Genomic DNA, 18,194 nt, shown 5'->3' with positions numbered 1-18,194 from the left:
GTTGCACCGATCTTGAGGAGAAGGCTTGAACCCTTGGAAGTGGCTGTAAATCATGTGGCCAAGTTTACCTGTGAGGTAGAGATGGCTCCCAATGTCAAGTTCCAGTGGTACAAAGCCGGACGAGAGATATATGACGGGGACAAATACTCCATTCGCACCTCCAACTACCTCTCCACGCTGGAGATCCCAAGGCCTCAAGTTGTTGACTGTGGGGAATATAGCTGTAAGGCTTCCAATCAGCATGGCAGTGTAAGCTCTACAGCTGTTTTAACAGTAACTGGTAAGTACAGACTTTCAAACACTTCTCCTTTTCCATAAAATACCTTGGTGTCTTGTAATGCTTTCACTGCTATACTTGCACATGTTTATGGTAGGACTCTTGGTTGCCATCATAATACATAATCCATACCTAGTTTTGGCAGGAACAAAGAAAAGGAATAACTTTTGAGAATGCTGCTTTTAGGGGCTTTCTGTATGAAGAGGAGGGAATCACTGTGAAAAAGTTTCAGAGGGAAAGAAAGAAGGGGGAAAGAGAGCAGGAAGAAACAGCATGGGATTGCTTTGTGAATATATTCTTGAAGAAGGTTTATTTAACACAAGAAACTTTAAAAACTGTTTTCTTTTGTAATAGTCACTGTGTGATATCCTAGTGCCTTAAATTTATCCTGCAGCTATATTTGTGACGCAGGTTATGCAGATCTGCATACCTGAACATCTTGGTGCTGTGGCCAAAGGGGAACTCTGTGATTGGGAAATAGTTCTTCTTAAACAAAAAGAGGTTTAAAGAGTTTCAATTTGCAAATTTTTTGTCTATTGAGAGCTATAGAGCGGGGGTTTTTCTTAAAAGAAAGCAATAAACAAAAAGTCACCATCTTTTGGCTGTTTCTTTTATGATGACTTTTTTACTCCGACTTTTTCTGGGATGAGTTCTTATGTGGTCTTTGCTAAGTGCTAGGTGCTAGAGACTAGAAAAAGGTGTATGAACAGTGAAATGCATGCAGACTTTCCCATCTTGCGAGAACACTGAGCAAACATGTCAGTCTTGGGGGAGGAATTTCTGGCTTTTTGTTTATTTTCCTTTAGTTCATGCATTGCTCCAGAGATTCAAAATGCCTTCAAGCTCTGCAGCAATACATAGACTGAAGAAGTACAAAATCAAAAGCCAAAATGTATCATCTTTAACACCTCTTATCTCCTTTACTGCTGTTTTCTTTTGCTTAAGAGTGTCCAGTGACAAGCTGGTCTCTCTTGCTCTCTGTCTCTGGCAAATGTGGCTCTGTTCCTCACCTCTTGATAACATTGAACCCCTTTGTTTTGCAGAGGCATTTCCGCCAACATTTCTTACCAGACCTGAACCTATTACTACTTTTGTTGGCAAAAGTGCCAAGTTCCTGTGTACTGTTTCGGGCACTCCAGTCATCGACATCACCTGGCAGAAAGATGGAACAACTATTTCACCTTCAGACCACCATAAGATCTCCAAAGTGGAAAATAAACATGTTTTAGAAATTTCCCTTCTTACCACTAGTGACAGAGGGGTTTACACATGCAAAGCTTCCAACAAGTTTGGGGCTGATATTTGCCAGACTGAAATGGTCATTATAGACAAACCGCACTTCATTAAAGATTTGCAGTCAGTACAGTCAGCAGTTAATAAGAAAATACGCCTTGAATGTCAGATAGATGAAGACAGGAAAGTAACTGTAGGCTGGACAAAGGATGGAAACAAAATCCCTCCAGGCAAAGATTATAAGATTTACTTTGAAGACAAAATAGCCTCACTTGAGATTCCTCTGGCTAAGCTCAAGGACTCGGGCCACTATGTGTGTACTGCTTCAAATGAGGCAGGAAGCAGCTCCTCTTCTGCCAGCGTCACAGTCAGAGGTAAGATAGTTCTGACCCCTTTACCTTTTGTCTTCTTGGGTTCCCCATTTATTCTTTCACAGGCAAAAGATTTCTTTGGGCTGAAATTACACTGTGAATTCTTCTCAGACCTGCCACCTGGTCTGTTCCCTGTAAAGTCTTTTCCCCTGCTGCCTCACAGTGCACTGTGTGTTACTTCAATATTTCTTTCACCGGAGAAAATCAAGAATTGCTCCTGCCTGCAGGGGAGAGATTGATGGAGGGAAAGCAAAACCACAGAAGCTGCAGCTCAGCAAAGATTATGCTGATCTCTTGTGAAGTTGTATTTTTTTCTTGCTCTGGGAAGCAATCTTTCAAAGCTTTGTATTTCAACCTTCTTTCCTTTTTCCCCTTTCCTCTTCCCCTTCTTCCCCTTTTTACCATGTCTTCCCCTCTCTTCCCTTTTCTTCCCATTTTCAGAACCACCATCCTTTGTGAAGAAGGTCGATCCATCTTACTTACTGACCCCAGGCGACTCTGCACGCCTTCAATGCAAAATCAAAGGATCTCCTGAAATCCAGGTTACTTGGTTCAAGAACAATAAGGAAATCCATGAAAGTAACACACACAGAATGTCCTTTGTCAATTCTGTGGCTGTGTTAGATATTTTGGAAATGAAAGTTGATGACACTGGGACCTACTCATGTGAAGCTGTCAACGAGGTTGGAAGTGACAGTTGCACCACTGAAGTGGTTGTCAAAGGTCTGTCCTTCTTGTTGCTGCCAGCCACATTCTTGAGAAAAACCTTCCTTCTTTCTTTCTTTCTTTTTTTTTTTTTTTGTCATGGTTGACTAATTCTTTCTTACTGCTTTTATAGAGCCTCCATCTTTCGTCCGAACACTTGAACCTGCAGAGCTAGTGAAGGGAACAAACCCCATTCTTCAGTGTGAGGTTGCTGGCACTGGACCCTTTGAGATTAGCTGGTACAAAGACAAGAAACAGATTCGCAGTAGTAAAAAATACAGGTTGACCTCTCAGAAGGCTGTTATTTCTTTGGAAGTGTCCTCATTTAATAGTGCAGATGTCGGAGAATACGAGTGTGTGATAGCTAATGAAGTTGGGAAGTGCATGTGCAGTGCCACATACATCTTGAAAGGTCAGTGAGAGAGAGAAAACTTCATTTACTGAAGGGATTGGCAAAAACCTCTTATTTCATAAAATGTCTTTTCTTTGGATTTGTGGGAGGCTGGGGAGACTGGGGACAAAGAATATCTTCTTCTCTTAAAATTCTGTGTGTATCTTGAGTCTTATCTGGCATCAAACCTGTGAATTTGAAGAACATTGAGATTAATGGGCCATTAGCTCCTAGCTGGAGAAAGCACTTCTCCAACTTGCCTGCTCTTTTGCTGAATTGAGATTATGTACTGCACATACTGTCTTACAAAACTGTCTTTAAGTAGCAGATTTTATGTGAAGATGTAATAGTAGATGAGTATTTTTTTCTTGTCTCTCTTCTTTGAACTAGAACCACCATCTTTTGTTAAGAAAATCGAAAATGTGACAGCTCTGGCTGGAGACAGTGTTACATTACAGGCCGTGGTGAAAGGGTCAGAGCCTATTTCTGTGACATGGATGAAGGGCAAAGACATTATTAAAGATGATAACAATGTGAGAGTAATATTTGATCACGGTCTAGCAACACTGCAAATTACCGGAGTCCAGCTGAGCTCTGGTGGCAAATACACCTGTGTGGCTGAGAATGATGCAGGAAGTCAGTCCTGCTTTGGTGAACTAGCAGTGAAAGGTCAGTGGAAAAGCACTGTGATTCCTGCAGTCTCCCACCTGAGAGGTGAAGAAATTTCCTTTTGTCCTTAACACCAGTTGTTTAATTCTGTTGTAGAACCTGCCAAAATAATTGAAAAAGCTGAAATGATCCAGGTTACAGCTGGGGAACCAGCTATTTTGGAGTACACTGTCACAGGCACTCCAGAGCTGAAAACCAAATGGTTCAAAGATGGAAAGCCACTACCTGCCAGCAAAAAATACAGGATCAGCTTCAAAAATAACATTGCCCAGCTCAAGTTCTATGCCACTGAAATGCAGGACAGTGGTGAATACACCTTTGAGATATCCAATGATGTGGGCATCAGTTCTTGTACTACCAGCTTCACTGTGCTAGGTTGGTACTGCCTCTTTGCAGAGTCCCATTACTCTGCTCTGTGCCCAACAGAGCCAGAAGGAAAACAGCATTCCTGTTTTGCTCATGTGTTCCTTTCTGTCATTTTTTTTCACTCTCAACAGATCGCACTCTCCCTCCCTTCTTTACTAAACCACTGAAGAATATTGACAGCGTCATTAGCACCTCATGCCGCCTAGACTGCAAAATTTCAGGCTCTCTTCCAATGACTGTCTCATGGTTTAAGCAGGATACTGAGATCACTTCAAGTGCCAAGTATACAGTACACTTTGCAGAAGGCTCAGCATCTTTGGAAATAAAACACCTAGATGCAAATGATGCTGGGGTCTACATTTGCAGAGCCACAAACTCTGCTGGTAGCAAAGAGAGCAGTAGCACTTTGTTTATAAAAGGTTTGGCATTTTGTTTTGCCTTTTTTTGAATTTTGCTTATCTTGTGATAATACTTTTCTTTCCTAAAATACAAGCCCTCTCTTACTCTTTGCATTTCTTTTCTTTTCAACGCTATCCAGAGCCACCCAACTTCACTGTAGAACCAGAGTCTCAAGATGTATTGCCTGCATCAACTGTACATTTCAAAGCAATGTTTAAAGGCACAACACCACTGACAGTGAAATGGTTTAAAGGTGATACTGAGCTGGTGACAGGAGGAGCCTGCTACATTATGACAGAAGCATTAGCAAGTTACTTAGAGCTTTATGCAGTCAAGCCAACTGACTCTGGAAAATACACCTGCAAAGTCTCCAATGTAGCTGGTTCAGTAACATGCAGTGCAAACTTATTTGTGAAAGGTTTGCATTCTTACTCTTATTTAAAATTCTAGCTGCTGGATTAACACAGCAGCACTCTTTCCTGTGTTCTTTGTCCTGAACACTCTTCTTAAATCCACAGAACCTGCTGCCTTTAAGGAGAAACTAGAGCCAACTCATCTCATAAAGAAAGGTGGATATGCAGAGCTGACCTGTGAAGTCACTGGTACTCCTGAGATTAAAATCACATGGTTCAAGGATGATAGAGAGCTAAAAGAGAGCGACAAATACAGGATATCTTTTACAAAATCTTTGGCAATACTCCATGTTTCAGAGGTTGATACTGAAGACAGTGGGGAATACATTTGCGAAGCTAAAAATGACGCTGGAAAAGACATCTGCAGTAGTGTTGTTACAGTCAAAGGTGTGTGTGACATCCAGCCACATAGTTTGTATCTTTAGACTCAGTACAGTGGTACCAGCTTCAAAAGTGTCATTAATGCAAATTGCACTTTCTTTTTTACACTGTAGAGTCACCTTATTTTAGCAAGGAGTTTCAATCCATGGAAGTCTTGAAGGATTCTGATGTGGTTTTGGAGTGTGAGGTGCTTGGCACACCTCCCTTTGAAGTGTTCTGGGTGAAAGATGATAAACCCGTGCGGAGCAGTAAGAAGCACAGAATAAGCATTGAGAAATCTTTGATTAGCCTCCATGTTTTCAGGTTTGATGCTTCTGATGTTGGGGAGTATCAATGTAGAGTAACAAACGATGTTGGGAGCTGCCTCTGCCATTCAGAGGTCACGCTGAAAGGTTAGTGCAAGGTGCAGAACATCATTAGCATGCTCTTATCCCGGTGTGGTTTTCCATGCCACACTGTTTGTTATACACCAGACTTGTACTTACATAACCACTTTCTTCCTGCCAGAGCCTCCGCAGTTTTTGAAGAAGATAGAAAACATTAGTTCACTTCGAGGGGGAACAGTTGTGTTTCAGGCTGCTATTAAAGGTTCCTTGCCCATCACTGTGTCCTGGTTGAAAGACAATGATGAAGTGATTGAAGACAACAATATCAAAATGACCTTTGTGAACAATGTTGCCACTCTTATGGTGAGATCTATTGAGCTGAAACATGATGGGAAATATTTCTGTCAGGCTAAAAATGAGGCAGGAATTCAGAGGTGTTCTGCTCTGCTGACTGTCAAAGGTTGGTCTTACCCTGAAGGCTTGCAATGATCTGGGATTCTCTTGTGATTTTTACAGAGGTACTTAACACTCTATCTCCTTGTTTACAACAGAACCTGCTACAATTGTGGACAAGGCTGTGTCAATAGATGTGACTGAGGGAGACCCAGCAACCTTGCAGTGTAAATTTTCAGGAACAAAACCTATTACAGCCAAATGGTTCAAAGATGGCAAGGAACTGACATTGGGCCCAAAATACAAGATCAGTGTTACAGATACCGTCTCAGTCTTAAAGGTGCTTTATGCAGATAAGAAAGATAGTGGAGAATACATTTTTGAGGTTCAAAATGACGTTGGGAGCAGTAGCTGTTCTGCCAGCATTAATGTCCTAGGTGTGTATGGGCTTTCTCTTACTATTGCTTTTAGATACCAAATATTTTCTCCTGAGCTGACATGTGCCACAACTGTAGTTGAATTTTTATATTTCCTCTTTTTACTCTGTTTTGGATAGATCTCATTATACCACCTAAATTCACGAAAAAACTCAAGAAAATGGACAGCATTAAGGGGTCTTTTGTCCACCTGGAGTGCATAGTGTCTGGTTCACATCCTATAAGTATTCAGTGGTATAAGGATGGCCAAGAAATAACAGCAAGTGAAAAGCACAAATACTCTTTCCATGATAATACTGCATTTCTGGAAATAAATAAATTGGAAGGCACAGACAGTGGCTCTTACACTTGTGAAGCAACAAATAAAGCAGGAAGCAGCCAATGCAGCGGGTTCTTAACAGTAAAAGGTTTGAGTTCCTTCTTTTTCTTCTGTTAGGTTTCTCATGCATAGTTTTGGATTTCCCCATCTCAGAGTAATCTCCTTTTTTCCTTTTTGCATGTTATAGAGCCACCATATTTTGTGGAAAAACCCCAGTCTCAAGAGGTTGTGCCCAATGCTAGGGTTCAGTTCAAAGCACTGGTGAAAGGGTCTACTCCTCTGCAGATAAAGTGGTTTAAAGACAGCCAGGAGCTCCTGTCTGGAGCCAGTCGATCTGTCTGGAAGGATGACTCTTCTAGTGTTCTGGAGCTCTTCTCAGCTAGGACAGCTGATTCTGGGAGCTACACTTGTCAGATAAGCAATGACGTGGGGACTGCAACCTGCAAAGCAACTCTGTTTGTAAAAGGTGTGCAATCCAATCTTCTACTTTTTTGGTTCTGATTTTTCTGTGCAGTTTTGGTGGGAGGGGGAAGAAGCCTTTTAGCCTTTTTTTTTTCTTTAAAGTCTGGGGTTTTTTTATTCCTACCTTGAATATTATAAAGCCTCAACTTCTCTGTCCATCTTCTAGAGCCCCCCAGATTTATTCAGATGCCAACTTCTGTAGTAGCTTTGCGTGAAGGACAGTCCACCACTTTTGAGTGCCGGGTAGTAGGCACGCCAGAGATCCACATTACATGGTACCTGGATGGGAATGAAGTGACTGACCAAGCTAAGTACGGCATCTCCTTCATAGATGGTTTAGCCACTTTGAGAGTCACTCAAGCCAGAGTGGCAGATAGTGGGATTTATGTTTGTGAAGCCCACAATGATGCAGGCAGTGAGAGCTGCAGCGTCGAGCTGAAAGTAAAAGGTTGGTTTTGAACATCTTGTCATCTCTGTCACATATCTGGGGTGAGGAAGTAGGAAACACTTCTTCTCCCCTCAAAACTATTTGAGGTTATTATCTACTTTCCCTCCATTCTTCTTCATAGAGCCTCCAACCTTTGTTCAGGAGTTGCGTCCCACCGAAGTAGTGAAGGGTTCAGAGGCCACACTAGAGTGTGAGGTGACTGGTACCCCTCCATTTGAGGTGAAGTGGCTGAAGAACAATAAGGAGATGTTCAGCAGCAAGAAATACACCATCTCCACCAAAGAATCAGTATTTACTCTTAATGTGACTAACTGTGACATCTCGGATGTTGGTGAATATCAGTGTATTATATCAAATGAAGGTGGGAGCTGTTCTTGCAGCACAAGACTCAGCTTAAAAGGTCAGTCCTGTAGGAAACACACCTCAAACATTATATGCCCCAGCTGAAGTGTAGAAAGTGGGATTACTTTATATGATCTCTCTTTCTCCTCTTCCCTTTCCATGACTTCTCTTCTGAACAACAAACAAAACACACACCACAGAACCACCATCCTTCGTCAAGAAGCTGGAGAACGTCACTAGCATTTTGAAAGGTGATGCATTCCTTCAGTGTGTCGTAGCAGGTGCTCAACCCCTATCCGTGTCATGGATAAAAGATGAGAAAATACTAGAAGATGACAAGCACCACCACATTACCTTTGAGAACAGGGTGGCCACACTGAAGCTTACTAATGTTGACCTCAGCCACAGAGGGAGATACACCTGTCAGGCAAAGAATGAATCTGGTGTGGAGAAGTGTTTTGCTTTGCTTTTTGTACAAGGTGTGTACAAGGTGTAACCTTCATGAGCACTTGGAAAGTCAGTTCCCTATCTATGTAGCTAACTGCTGTAATTTTTATACTTTTTATACCTCAGAGCCTGCACAGATCATAGAAAAGGCCAAATCACTTAAAGTCACTGAAAAAGACCCCGTGACTTTGGAGTGTACTGTGGCTGGGACACCAGAGCTCCGGATAAGATGGTACAAAGATGGCAAGCAGCTCCTGCCCAGTAGATACTACACAATGAGCTTTGAAAACAATGTGGCCAGTTTCAGGATTGAACCTGTATCAAAGGAGGATAGTGGCACATACAGTTTTAAGGTTGAAAATGACTTCGGAAGTAGCACCTGTGAAGCTGTTCTGACTGTGCTAGGTTTGTATTGCCAATCTATCAAGGAGGGAATGAAAAATAATCTCCATGAAACATAAGTGAGAAGTTAACTAGTATGTTTTTGCTATTTTTTTTTTTTTGTGTTGGGCAGATCAATCAATTCCTCCTGTATTTATCAAAAAGCTAACCAAAAAGGATACCATTCTGGGATCTTCTATCCAAATGGAGTGTAAAGTCTCTGGGTCACTCCCAATTGTTGCAAAATGGTTTAAGGATGGAAAAGAGATAACTGACAGTGCAAAATATAGAAGCCTGTGCCATGAGAACACTATGTCACTCGAGATTGCTAACCTAGAGCTGGCAGACAGTGCAAATTACACATGCAGTGTCTCTAATGTTGCTGGAAATGATTCTTGCAGTGCTGTCCTGACTGTGAAAGGTTTGAAACTCTTCTACTACTTCTTATCTATGATAGATTCTGGGAAAATATCTTAAATCTTATGCTAACACTCTTATACGTCTTAATGTTAACACTGAAAAATTGGTCTCTGTGCTTGTCTCACTGATTTTCTTCATTCTTAGATTTCTGATGTAATTGTGTCTTTTTCTTAAAAACTGCAGAGCCACCAAGCTTCTTAGTAAAACCTGAAAGCCAGCAAGCTATACCAGATTCCACAGTGGAGTTTAAGGCCACACTGAAAGGAACACCACCCTTTACAGTAAAGTGGTTCAAAGAAGACTTAGAACTTGTATCTGGTCCAACTTGTTTCATTGGGATTGAAGGTTCAACTGGGTTCTTAACCCTCTATTCAGTGGATTCTTCTAGGAGTGGGCACTACACCTGCCATGTTTCCAATGACGTTGGCAGTGACTCTTGCACTACAACACTGTTAGTAACAGGTGTGCACTCTTTCTTGTTGCGTTGTTATCTTTTTGTCTCCTTCTTCTCTTTGTTTTTGACGAGCCCACCTTGGTGATCTTTGATATACTGCCAAGTGAATTCCCTGCCCTGTGTCTGCAACCCACCGTTGTTTAGTTCTTTTTCCACCATTTTCTCTCCAGTATTAGTTCAGACCTTCCTGACCCCACTTTTTTTGGTTTTTTAGAACCCCCCAAGTTTGCTAAGAAGCTAGAGGCAACAAAAGTAGTCAAGCAGGGTGACTCAGCCCGGCTTGAGTGCAAAGTAAGTGGATCTCCAGAGATGAAAGTAGTGTGGTTCAGAAATGACCATGAAATTGTTGCCAGTGAAAAATTCCGGACATCATTCATTGACTCTGTGGCGGTGCTTGAAATGAATCATCTCAGTACTGATGAGAGTGGTGACTACATCTGTGAAGCTCACAACCCTGCCGGGAAGGCCAGCTGTAGCACCAAAGTCACAGTGAAAGGTTAGCTGTCCTCTTGTTTTCCAACTGCATCCTTTTTTTTCCTCTGGTGGCTTTATACCTTAGAAATACACAGGAACATGAGATTAATTTATTTCAGGACTGCCCTGTTCTTCATGTCATGTTTGTTTCTTGATTCCCCCGATCTTCTCTGCCAGTATCTAAACAAGAGAGATGATGTTTTTAATGCAGATGTGTACTAAGTTCTATTATTTTCCCACAGTTCTATAATTTTAGTATCCAAGACTATTCATAGTGAGAATTGCTATATTAAGAAGCTGGAATATGAAGAGAAAGAATAGACACAAACTGACTAGTGTCAGTTTTACACCCTGTATGGGAGATTACTACCAGCTAAATGAGACCTGTACCCTCTCTGCCAAAGGTCACCCCTCTGTCTACCTTTTCTAAAGGGGATCTACGGGCTCTTAATACTCACATTTGTGCAAGCTCATGTCATACTGTGCCCAGAAAAAGAGGGAAGTCTTGCCCATTCTGTAGATATTTTCAGCAGTCCCATTTTCCAGAAGCTGGTATCTGTAGACTCTTTGTTGATCAAAGAGCTTCAGACTACTTTCTAAATGCTCCTTTCTTTCCTTGTTAGAACCTCCTGTCTTTAGCAGGAAGCCTTCTCCAGTAGACATTGTCAGAGGATCTGAGGTTAGCCTGGAATGTGAGATTTCAGGAACACCTCCATTTGATGTTGCCTGGTACAAAGACAGGAGACAAATCCGCAGTAGTAAGAAGTACAAGGTTACAGCCAAAAACTACCACACGAGTGTTCGCATTCTTAATGTCGAAGCTGCAGATGTTGGTGAATATCAGTGCAAAGCACAGAACGATGTAGGAAGTGATACTTGTATTTGCACTGTGAAGCTGAAAGGTAAAGTACTGGTACATGTGTCTTCTGCAGTGCTCCCATGGGCGCTGCACTACTCTTCCTTGCAGAAACACTGTGAGTATTTACTATAACTGCGTATTTTTTCTTCAGAACCACCAAAATTCTTGACTAAAATAAACAGCATGACTGTTGTGGTTGGTGAACCAGTAGAGTTACAAGCAAGAGTGGAGGGCTCCCAGCCAATTTCTGTTCAGTGGCTTAAAGACAAAGAGGAAATTATCAGAGAGAGTGAAAACACGAAGATCACATTTGTGGAAAATATTGCAACTTTGCAATTTGTGTGCACAGAGATAAGCAGTGCTGGAAAATACACCTGTCAAATCAGAAATGATGCTGGAAGTCGCGAGTGTATGGCTACCTTAACTATTCTAGGTGGGTGAAAAGCACAAATTCATGGAAGTTTCTTTTTAAAGTTAGAAACCTGGCTATTTAGTACCAGCTGTATATTTTGCTTATGCCTCTGAGTTCAAAACAGACAAAACAGAGAATCCTTCTCTCCTCAACAAGCAGAAGTCGGGTTCCATATTTCCAGTAGTCCAGCAACAGAGTTGAAAGGAACCAGTCTGAATTTCTGTCATGTCTTTTGCTCATGCCTGCTCAGAGAGGGAGATTAAAATATTTTATACTTTAAATTAAAATATACTTTAAAATTATTTAAGATATTTAAAATATTTTTATTTAGTTTTGGAAAACATCTGAAATTTGCAGTTTAGAGTAACAGAAAGGTTGGGAAAAAACAGCTATAAAAAGCTCCACACCCCAACAAATCAAAATTTCCATAGTATCAGATGTGATACTCATAGCATCTCATAGTGCTATAATACTTACAGCTGATACTTATAAAACCCTGTTTTAACCATTTATATTACCCATCTCTCCTTCCAGAGCCTGCAGTCATTGTAGAGAAAGCAGAGCCAATGAAAGTTACTATAGGAGATGCCTGTACTTTGGAATGCAAAGTAGCAGGCACACCACAGCTTTCCACTGGGTGGTTCAAAGATGGCAAAGAATTGACCAGCAGCCAAAAATACAGAATCACTTTCCTCAATAATGTATCTACACTTAAAATTATGGACGCAGAAAAGGAAGATGGTGGATTGTACACTTTTGCTGTGCAAAATGATGTGGGGAAAAGCAGTTGTACAGCATCGGTTGATGTTTTAGGTTCGTTGTGTACCTTATCTTCTACCTTTTACAAAAGCCTTTTTTTTTGGCCATTCTCTGTCCTTTATTCAATTCCTTTACTCATTTTCTCTCTAACCATGGATTTATTATATTTTCTTATGCAGACCGAATCATTCCTCCTTCTTTCACAAGAAAACTAAAGGAAATCCCTTGTGTTCTGGGTTCCTCAGCACTTCTGGAATGTAAAGTGTCAGGTTCACCTCCTATTTCTGTTGCCTGGTTCCAAAATGGACTTAAGCTAGTCAGTGGAGAAAAACATCAAATGTCCTTTTCAGATAACCTATGTATTTTAGAAGTTAATTCATTGAGCCACTCAGATACTGGCACTTACACCTGCAAAGCTACCAACACAGCTGGCTCAGATGAATGCAGCGCTGTATTGACTGTACAAGGTGGGTATATGATGGTCAGGAAGCTCTCTGAGCTACTCTTTTCTCTTTCTCTCTTGAAATTATCTGCAGTATTTGTTAATATTCTTGGCGAAAATTATTGACAGAAAAATAAAAATTTTGCTCTTTATCTTCAGTAGGTGTGTGGAAATACCAAAGCTATGCTGCAGCAATTTGTCTTATCTATCTTTTTCTTTTGTATATTTAGAACCACCTTCTTTTGAGAGGACCCCAGAGCCTCTGGATGTATTGCCAGGCACAAGCATCACTTTCACATGTGTTGTCAGAGGAACCCCTCCTTTTAAGGTTAACTGGTTTAGAGGGGCCAATGAACTTGTGCCAGGGGACAAATGCAACATCTACGTGGAGGAGTCCGTTGTGGAGCTTGAGTTATTTGATGTAACTCCTCCCCAAAGCGGAGAGTACACTTGTCTAGTGACTAATGATGCTGGCAGGGTAAATTGTACAACACACCTCACAGTAAAAGGTTTGTAAAGATGATGTCTCTCCACTTACCTTAACTTATTGTTTCCTTCTCTCCATTTGGCATGTTGTGCTCAACATTTGTGATTTACTTTCATTAGAGCCAGCTGTCTTTGTAAAGAAACTGAGTGATCAGTATGTGGAACCTGGCAAGCCCATCATCCTAGAGGGCACTTACACAGGCAGCCTGCCCATCTCTGTGACATGGAAGAAAAATGGCCAGACCATCACACAATCTCAGAAGTGTAGCATCACCACCACAGAGAAATCCTGCATCCTAGAAATACTTGACAGCACCAAAGAAGATGCAGGAGAATACACTTGCCATGTTGAAAATGAGGCAGGAAGAGATGTTTGTGAGGCTGTAGTCTCTACCCTAGGTGTGTGTTTGCTTCTTTTCCTTGCCTTTTTTCCAAGTGTATGCTTTCCAAAACCTGGCACACAATAAGCCTGTCTAATTGCTTCTCTTTTTTTAGAACCTCCCTACTTTGTTACACATTTGGAATCTCTTGAGGTGTCAGTTGGGTCTTACACAACATTGCAATGCCATGTTGCTGGAACACCAGAAATTACTGTGTCTTGGTACAAAGGTGATACAAAACTCAGGTCTACTCCTGAGTATAAAGTGTTCTTTAAAGACAATGTTGCTACACTTATCTTCAACAAAGTGGCTAGCAGCGACAGTGGAGAATATATCTGCAAGGCAGAAAACAGTGTAGGAACTGCATCTACAAAGGCTCTCTTAACAGTTCAAGGTGATGATTTTATATTAGCTTGCTAAAACTCTTTTTGGCTTACAAAACTATAAAAGGTTGCTTCCTGGCATGTATTTATCCTTTACTTGCTTTCTTCCAGAACGCAAACAACCACCTTCCTTTGCAAGAAAATTAAAGGACCTCGAGCACCCTGCTGGTTTACCCCTTAAGCTTATGTGTCGGCTCAATGGCTCGGAGCCCATTACTGTCACTTGGCACAAAGATGGCATGCTGCTAAAGGATGACCACAGTGTGCACACATCCTTTGTAGATAATGTTGCAGTGCTGCAACTGGTGCGAACTGAGATAAATCATACTGGGCAATACTCCTGCACAGCCACCAATTCTGTGGGCACTGCCACCTCAAGCGCTAGGCTCACAGTGGCAGGTGTGTTTGTTGTCTTATAAAACTTTTACTTGGATCACAGGTCCCTCCCTCTTATTTTATGCATGCAATGGTATCTATGTGTGGGATTAGCTTTTTTTCTGAGGTATGAGTATTACATAGCTTTCTTGTATTTCTAGAACCCAAGCAAGCACCTGTCTTCGACATCAAACCAGAATCTATTGATGTGCCTTTTGGAGAAAGTGCTGATTTTGAATGCCATGTTACGGGAGCCCAGCCAATACACATAACATGGTCCAAGGATGGTCGGGAGATCCGAACTGGAGGAAATTTCAATATTACATTCACAGCCAATACAGCTCACCTTCGAGTGCTCAGAGTGGGTAAAGGAGACTCTGGCCAATATACTTGCCAGGCTAGTAATGAAGCTGGGAAAGACTTCTGCTCAGCCCAACTCAGTGTCAAAGGTATTAAGTCACCTTTGTTTGTGAATTTTCTTTTTCTTGGGTAAAGAGATCTCTTTGATCTTCTACCATTTATAGTTTAGAAATATACAGAAAGTAGCTTTCCAGACTGCAGACATAAATCATGTAATGACCTCCCATCATACTGTGTAACTGCAGAAGTCTTATGTGACTGCAAAATCTCGAAGGAGAAAGGTAATGTGTGAACCTGTTTGTACGGAGAGTTGCACTCGCACTGCTTTTTACTTTAATAACTATAGTCACTGTGGTATAGTCACTCATAGCAATTGCTACCTTGCATTTGTTGGCCTGAATAGGTGACTCTTTCAAATTTGCTAAAGATGTCAGTTGGAGTTCTGAATTGTTGATTTAATCTACACTATGAATCACCTAATTTCTTAATGCAGAAATATACTTTAGAGATGTCTAAGCAAGTGAAACAATCCCTACCGTGTTTCCGTTGCTCTCAGGGATGAAGGGCTTGTCAAATCTTTCATGTTGGCCTGGGAACTCTGTTACTTGTTACCACTCAAAGGTAATCACAAAATTTCAATAGAGTGGAGAAACCATTCTTTGTGTATCTTTTACGGCTTCAACTGTCTGATGCAGCAGGGTCCAAAGCTGGCAGAACAGTTTTAGTTGATGTCTTTGTCTTCTTTTCTTCATCTTCTGTATTCCCTTGAGAGAAAACTCTGGTTGGGGATACAGCCAACTTTGGTAACAATTTTATTTTTGTGCTGTAATACTCTTGTGCCTCTGTAGAACTCTTGCTCAGTGCTGTAGATTTCACATGGCAAACAGGTAGGTTGTCATTCTCTACATACTTATTCTGTTCTGCAGAACCTCCCAAGTTCATCAAGAAGCCTGAAGCTTTGCGGTTCGTGAAGCAGGGGGACACAGTTCAGCTTGAATGTAAAATCAGTGGCACACCAGAGATCAGAATCGTGTGGTACAAAAACGATCAGGCACTCCAGGCAAGCGACAGGCTGCACATGTCCTTTGTAGACTCCGTGGCAATGCTGACCATCTTGGGTGCCACTGCTGAAGATGCTGGGGATTACATCTGTGAAGCCCACAACTCTGCAGGCACAGCCAGCTGCAGCACTTCAGTCACAGTGAAAGGTTAGCTCACAGCTCCATCCTCCACCAGAATCCCTGGCTGCCAGGCCTGCTCCCAGCTGCACTGCTGCTGCAGCAGCTGGTGCCTGCTGGGCCAGTGTCTCTCCAGCTGCTCTTGCATTTAAATGCTGATGTGTTTAAGCAGCAGAGATCAGGCAGGAAATAGTGGTGAGTCTTCAGCACTGTGCAGTCATTCCCTCGTCTCCCCATTTAAGTCAGTTGCAGGATGAACAAGGCAAGCTTTTCAGATCACAATGGAAGCAAGGACTAGGTAGAACACCAGCCATGGTGAGGAAGCTGGGAATACTTTTCAGCCATCCCTCCATCTCCTTTTTATACACAGTTATACTGACAGGAATGAAATTTAAGAAGGAAGAGGAGGCTGTGTAGCTGAGCTTCACTGACTGTAGCTTTCATGACTAGAAAGAGCCGGGGGAAAGATGGGAACTAAGATGGAATGTCACCCTAGAGGGCATGGAGAGTGGCTTTTGGGGAAGGATACTGAGCACTGATTCCAAACAGGTGCAGAAGTATCACATTTTCTGCCCTTTGGACTCTGAGTGCTGGGATTATTTTAGAGGTGAGGCCACATTTTTAAAAGCTAAATATGTGTTTACAATATAAGCGTAGGCTCCCTTCCTGAATATGTTGCTTCCTGCTACTATCCAGAAACCCACTCAGAGAAGGAAGCTCACACATTATGATGTTATTCTTTTTTTATAGAACCACCTGTTTTTAGCAAGGTGCCAAGCCCTGTGGACACTCTTAAAGGCTCAGATGTTATCCTTCAGTGCGAGATAGCAGGGACCCCACCCTTTGAGGTGGCTTGGTTCAAGGACCGGAGGCAGGTCAGGAGCAGCAAGAAGTTCAAGGTGACAGCAAAGCACTCTATTGCCAGTCTTCATATTCTCAATTTGGAATCTCAAGATACTGGAGAATATCAATGCAAAGCTATGAATGAGGTGGGAAGCGACACTTGCACCTGCCCAGTGAAATTCAAAGGTTTGTATGCTAGAGGATCAACATCACTGCCCTCTTCTCTTGATCTCCTGGCTGTCGCTCTTCCAAGCAAGCATGTATGATTAACTGTCCTCTGCCTCCTTGTTTTTGCTATCAGAACCTCCACGATTTGCAAAGAAGCTGAGTGACACAGCAATCTTCATCGGGGAGCCAACAGCCCTGCAGGCAGTAGTGGAAGGATCCCCACCAATTTCTGTTGTCTGGCTCAAGGATAAGGGTGAAGTTATTAGGGAGAGTGAAAATGTTCAAATGTGGTTTATGGACAACATTGCAACTCTTGAGATTGCCAGTGCAGAGGGAACTGACGTTGGAAAGTACATCTGTCAGATCAAAAATGACGCTGGCATGCGGGAGTGCTCTGCCTTTTTACAGGTCCTAGGTGGGTATAGCCTACTCCACTATAGGTACTGTGTCTTAAAGCTTGCACAGCTGGCTCTGCCAGCCTTTGTCTTCTGCTTACACTCTGTGCTCACACGTTTGTGGGTAGATTTCTCTGTGATACACAGACCCCTCCCTTCCTATTTCAGAACCAGCAGTCATCTTAGAGAAGACTGAGCCGATCACAGTAATGGCTGGCAATCCTTTTACCTTGGAGTGCAAAGTAGGAGGAACACCTGAGCTTATCACCAAGTGGTACAAAGATGGCAGAGAGCTAAAGAGTGACCGCAAATACCAAATTACCTTTTTCAACAATATATCCACTTTGAAGGTCTTTTCTGCAGACAGGGGAGACAGGGGCTTGTATACTTTTGAGGTGCACAATGAAGTGGGGGACAGCAGCTGCACTTCTTCAGTTGATGTTTCAGGTCAGCTCTATGTCTTTATTGTTCATTCTTGTCTTTAAAGAAAGCTTTTAATTTTTTTTTCCCTTTTCTTTCCCTTGAAAGAAACCTCAACACTTGTCTTCCTGTTCTTCTGCCCTGTCCTACTTAGATCGCCTCGTTGCTCCTTCATTTTCAAGAAAACTAAAGGAGACAAATGGCGTGCTGGGATCCTCTGTGCTGTTGGAGTGCAAAGTGTCTGGCACAGCTCCCATATCTGTGTCTTGGTTTCAAGATGGGAATGAGATTGTTAGTGGAGAAAAATACGAAATCTCATTCTTGGATAATGTTTGTGCTTTGAAGTTGAATGCCCTGGATGTCACAGATACAGGGTCATATACATGTGTGGCAGCCAACGTGGCTGGATCTGATGAATGCAGTGCTTTCTTGACTGTACAAGGTCAGTGGAAGGATACTGCCATGCCTTCAACAAAATTCTTCCCTCTTCTCTTTCTTTTCTCTGGTTTCCCATGGTTTCTTTTTCTTGGTTTGTTTGGTTTGGGTTTTTTTCCCATGGTTTCTTTTATTTTTTTCTTTTTGACTCAAACCTGCTCATTTTCCTCCCCACAGAGGCCCTCCTATTA

General features: G+C 42.0%; 1 protein-coding gene across 50 annotated transcripts in view; it reads left to right on the top strand.

Moving 5' to 3' along the window:
• TTN (titin) overlaps positions 1-18,194 on the top strand; it is a 239,181-nt gene that overhangs the window by 54,477 nt on the left and 166,510 nt on the right. For all 50 annotated transcript variants that reach the window (XM_085584497.1, XM_085584508.1, XM_085584521.1 and 47 more), the window contains 35 exons: positions 2-280; positions 1,321-1,884; positions 2,323-2,604; positions 2,720-2,998; positions 3,368-3,646; positions 3,743-4,021; positions 4,144-4,431; positions 4,551-4,829; positions 4,930-5,211; positions 5,319-5,597; positions 5,713-5,991; positions 6,083-6,361; positions 6,481-6,768; positions 6,868-7,146; positions 7,309-7,590; positions 7,712-7,990; positions 8,133-8,411; positions 8,506-8,784; positions 8,894-9,181; positions 9,364-9,642; positions 9,849-10,130; positions 10,732-11,010; positions 11,119-11,400; positions 11,914-12,192; positions 12,318-12,605; positions 12,811-13,089; positions 13,187-13,465; positions 13,562-13,840; positions 13,941-14,228; positions 14,366-14,653; positions 15,491-15,772; positions 16,493-16,771; positions 16,887-17,168; positions 17,317-17,595; positions 17,723-18,010. In XM_085584497.1, the coding sequence (XP_085440623.1) occupies positions 2-280; positions 1,321-1,884; positions 2,323-2,604; positions 2,720-2,998; positions 3,368-3,646; positions 3,743-4,021; positions 4,144-4,431; positions 4,551-4,829; positions 4,930-5,211; positions 5,319-5,597; positions 5,713-5,991; positions 6,083-6,361; positions 6,481-6,768; positions 6,868-7,146; positions 7,309-7,590; positions 7,712-7,990; positions 8,133-8,411; positions 8,506-8,784; positions 8,894-9,181; positions 9,364-9,642; positions 9,849-10,130; positions 10,732-11,010; positions 11,119-11,400; positions 11,914-12,192; positions 12,318-12,605; positions 12,811-13,089; positions 13,187-13,465; positions 13,562-13,840; positions 13,941-14,228; positions 14,366-14,653; positions 15,491-15,772; positions 16,493-16,771; positions 16,887-17,168; positions 17,317-17,595; positions 17,723-18,010 (10,134 nt within the window). The remainder of the gene's footprint in view (position 1; positions 281-1,320; positions 1,885-2,322; positions 2,605-2,719; positions 2,999-3,367; positions 3,647-3,742; positions 4,022-4,143; positions 4,432-4,550; positions 4,830-4,929; positions 5,212-5,318; positions 5,598-5,712; positions 5,992-6,082; positions 6,362-6,480; positions 6,769-6,867; positions 7,147-7,308; positions 7,591-7,711; positions 7,991-8,132; positions 8,412-8,505; positions 8,785-8,893; positions 9,182-9,363; positions 9,643-9,848; positions 10,131-10,731; positions 11,011-11,118; positions 11,401-11,913; positions 12,193-12,317; positions 12,606-12,810; positions 13,090-13,186; positions 13,466-13,561; positions 13,841-13,940; positions 14,229-14,365; positions 14,654-15,490; positions 15,773-16,492; positions 16,772-16,886; positions 17,169-17,316; positions 17,596-17,722; positions 18,011-18,194) is intronic.

Source organism: Lonchura striata, chromosome 7 (assembly GCF_050655825.1).
Source record: "Lonchura striata isolate lonStrDom1 chromosome 7, ASM5065582v1, whole genome shotgun sequence".
NCBI lineage: Eukaryota > Metazoa > Chordata > Aves > Passeriformes > Estrildidae > Lonchura > Lonchura striata.
Note: the sequence above shows the minus strand (reverse complement) of the source record. Positions and strands in the feature narration are given on the sequence as shown.